Raw genomic sequence first — 2,895 nt, forward strand, 5'->3', positions numbered from 1 at the left:
TAAGCTCTGATAGGTGGTACTGTTCGGGCTCCTCCTCCTGGGAGGCCTCCGTGGTTCCTTCCACTAGTTCGGGCTCCTCCTCCTGGGCGACCTACGTGGCTCCTTCCACCAGTTCGGGCTCCTCCTCCTGGGCGACCACCGTGGCTCCTTCCAGTTCGGGCTCCTCCTCCTGGACGACCTCCGTGGCTCCTTCCAGTTCGGGCTCCTCCTGGGCGACCTCCGTGGCTCCTTCCACCAGTTCGGGCTCCTCCTCCTGGGCGACCTCCGTGGCTCCTTCCACCAGTTCGGGCTCCTCCTCTTGGGCGACCTCCGTGGCTCCTTCCAGTTCGGTCTCCTCCTGGGCGACCTCCGTGGCTCCTTCCACTTCGGGCTCCTCCTGGGCGACCTCCGTGGCTCCTTCCAGTTCGGACTCCTCCGTTGCTCCTTCCAGTTCGGGCTCCTCCTGGGTTATAACAAATATGAAGCTGATGTTGCACGTGGTCAGTTCACCTGTACTGCACCAGGCACTAAAGTCTCTAAGCTCTAATAGACGGTACTGTGTGGCGAACTGAGAATTGATCATCTTATCGTAGAACAATTGTTCAAGACTCTCTAAGTGAATAAGTGGTTGTGGCAGTGCCAATATGTAGGTCACATTGAAGAACCTTTTAAGCTCCTGGGTCTCCGGAACTTCCACTTCGGGCTCCTTCTGGGCGACCTCCGTGGCTGCTTCCAGTTCGGGCTCCTCCTCCTGGGCGACCTCCGTGGCTCCTTCCAGTTCGGGCTCCTCCTCCTGGACGACATCCGTGGCTCCTTCCAGTTCGGGCTCCTCCTCCTGGGTGACCTCCGTGGCTCCTTCCACCAGTTCGGGCTCCTCCTCCTGGGCGACCTCCGTGGCTCCTTCCACCAGTTCGGGCTCCTCCTCCTGGGCGACCTCCGTGGCTCCTTCCACCAGTTCGGGCTCCTCCTCCTGGGCGACCTCCGTGGCTCCTTCCACCAGTTCGGGCTCCTCCTGGGCGACCACCGTGGCTCCTTCCAGTTCGGGCTCCTCCTCCTGGGCGACCTCCGTGGCTCCTTCCAGTTCGGGCTCCTCCTCCTGGACGACCTCCGTGGCTCCTTCCAGTTCGGGCTCCTCCTGGGCGACCTCCGTGGCTCCTTCCACCAGTTCGGGCTCCTCCTCCTGGGCGACCTCCGTGGCTCCTTCCACCAGTTCGGGCTCCTCCTCCTGGGCGACCTCCGTGGCTCCTTCCACTTCGGACTCCTCCTGGGCGACCTCCGTGGCTCCTTCCAGTTCGGACTCCTCCGTGGCTCCTTCCAGTTCGGACTCCTCCGTGGCTCCTTCCAGTTCGGGCTTCTCCTGGGTTATAACAAATATGAAGCTGATGTTGCACGTGGTCAGTTCACCTGTACTGCACCAGGCACTAAAGTCTCTAAGCTCTAATAGACGGTACTGTGTGGCGAACTGAGAATTGATCATCTTATCGTAGAACAATTGTTCAAGACTCTCTAAGTGAATAAGTGGTTGTGGCAGTGCCAATATGTAGGTCACATTGAAGAACCTTTTAAGCTCCTGGGTCTCCGGGGCTTCCAGTTCGGGCTCCTTCTGGGCGACCTCCGTGGCTCCTTCCAGTTCGGGCTCCTCCTGGGCGACCTCCGTGGCTCCTTCCAGTTCGGGCTCCTCCTCCTGGGCGACCTCCGTGGCTCCTTCCAGTTCGGGCTCCTCCTCCTGGGCGACCTCCGTGGCTCCTTCCAGTTCGGGTTCCTCCTCCTGGGCGACCTCCGTAGCTCCTTCCAGTTCGGGCTCCTCCTCCTGGGCGACCTCCGTGGCTCCTTCCAGTTCGGGCTCCTCCTCCTGGGCGACCTCCGTGGCTCCTTCCACCAGTTCGGGCTCCTCCTCCTGGGCGACCTCCGTGGCTCCTTCCAGTTCGGGCTCCTCCTCCTGGGCGACCGTGGCTCCTTCCAGTTCGGACTCCTCTTGGGCGACCTCCTCCGTGGCTCCTTCCAGTTCGGGCTCCTCCTGGGTTATAACTATGAAGCTGATGTTGCACGTAGTCAGTTCACTTTTATTGCACCAGATACTAAAGTCTCTAAGCTCTGATACATGGTACTGTGTGGCGAACTCCGTGGCTCCTTCCAGTTTGGACTCCTCCTGGGCGACCTCCGTGGCTCCTTCCACCAGTTCGGGCTCCTCCCCCTGGGCGACCTCCGTGGCTCCTTCCACCAGTTCGGGCTCCTCCTCCTGGGTGACCTCCGTGGCTCCTTCCACCAGTTCGGGCTCCTCCTCCTGGGCGACTACCTCTGTGGCTTCCGCTCTCACGACGATACTGATTTCGCAAATCTGTTTGGTGTCTTCTGTAGTGCACTACTAGACACTTGCCTCTACTACCTCAGCCACGTACAGATATGTGAAGACACGTATCTCAGCGGAGAGGAGGGATTGATCTAGACTTTCTGGCTTGAGGAATGGTGGTGGCAATGTCAGGGTCATGTTCACACTGAAAACTCTGTCAGGTCCATGTGGCACATGTCCTGGCTCAGACAGAATCGAATTGATGCCTACCTATAGATGAGTCATTATAAGGCTATGAGGGGGCAGATAATGTTTCCTAGGAAGGGTGTAGGAGAAACTCGAAACAAAAGCACCGAAAACTGGTGTCACGTTTAGAATAAGCAGCATAGCGTACATGTATTTTATTATCCTCAGCATAGTTATTATATCCAGATAGCGCACCACGTTGATTTTGGTAAACAAGTTCTACACCGAGATGTTAGAGGATGCCTTCCTAATGAACAAAAGAATGGTCGGATGCCCTATTTTGCTATGGATTGTACTTCTTTCTACTGGTGTCGACATTTTAGTTTAATTAACGTCAATCACATTAAAAATGCCCAGTGTGCATTCCCATATTCGCATTT

The 2,895-nt window shown here is 57.3% G+C and overlaps 1 protein-coding gene across 1 annotated transcript in view; it reads right to left on the minus strand.

Moving 5' to 3' along the window:
- LOC138859829 (uncharacterized) overlaps positions 1-2,496 on the minus strand; it is a 9,501-nt gene extending 7,005 nt beyond the window's left edge. The window contains exons 1-3 of the mRNA XM_070116127.1: positions 2,476-2,496; positions 1,631-2,341; positions 386-1,591 (exon numbers count right to left, since the gene is read on the minus strand). Coding sequence (XP_069972228.1) covers positions 386-1,591; positions 1,631-2,341; positions 2,476-2,496 — 1,938 coding nt within the window. The remainder of the gene's footprint in view (positions 1-385; positions 1,592-1,630; positions 2,342-2,475) is intronic.
- Positions 2,497-2,895: the final 399 nt, after the last annotated feature.

Source organism: Penaeus vannamei, chromosome 3, assembly GCF_042767895.1.
Source record: "Penaeus vannamei isolate JL-2024 chromosome 3, ASM4276789v1, whole genome shotgun sequence".
NCBI lineage: Eukaryota > Metazoa > Arthropoda > Malacostraca > Decapoda > Penaeidae > Penaeus > Penaeus vannamei.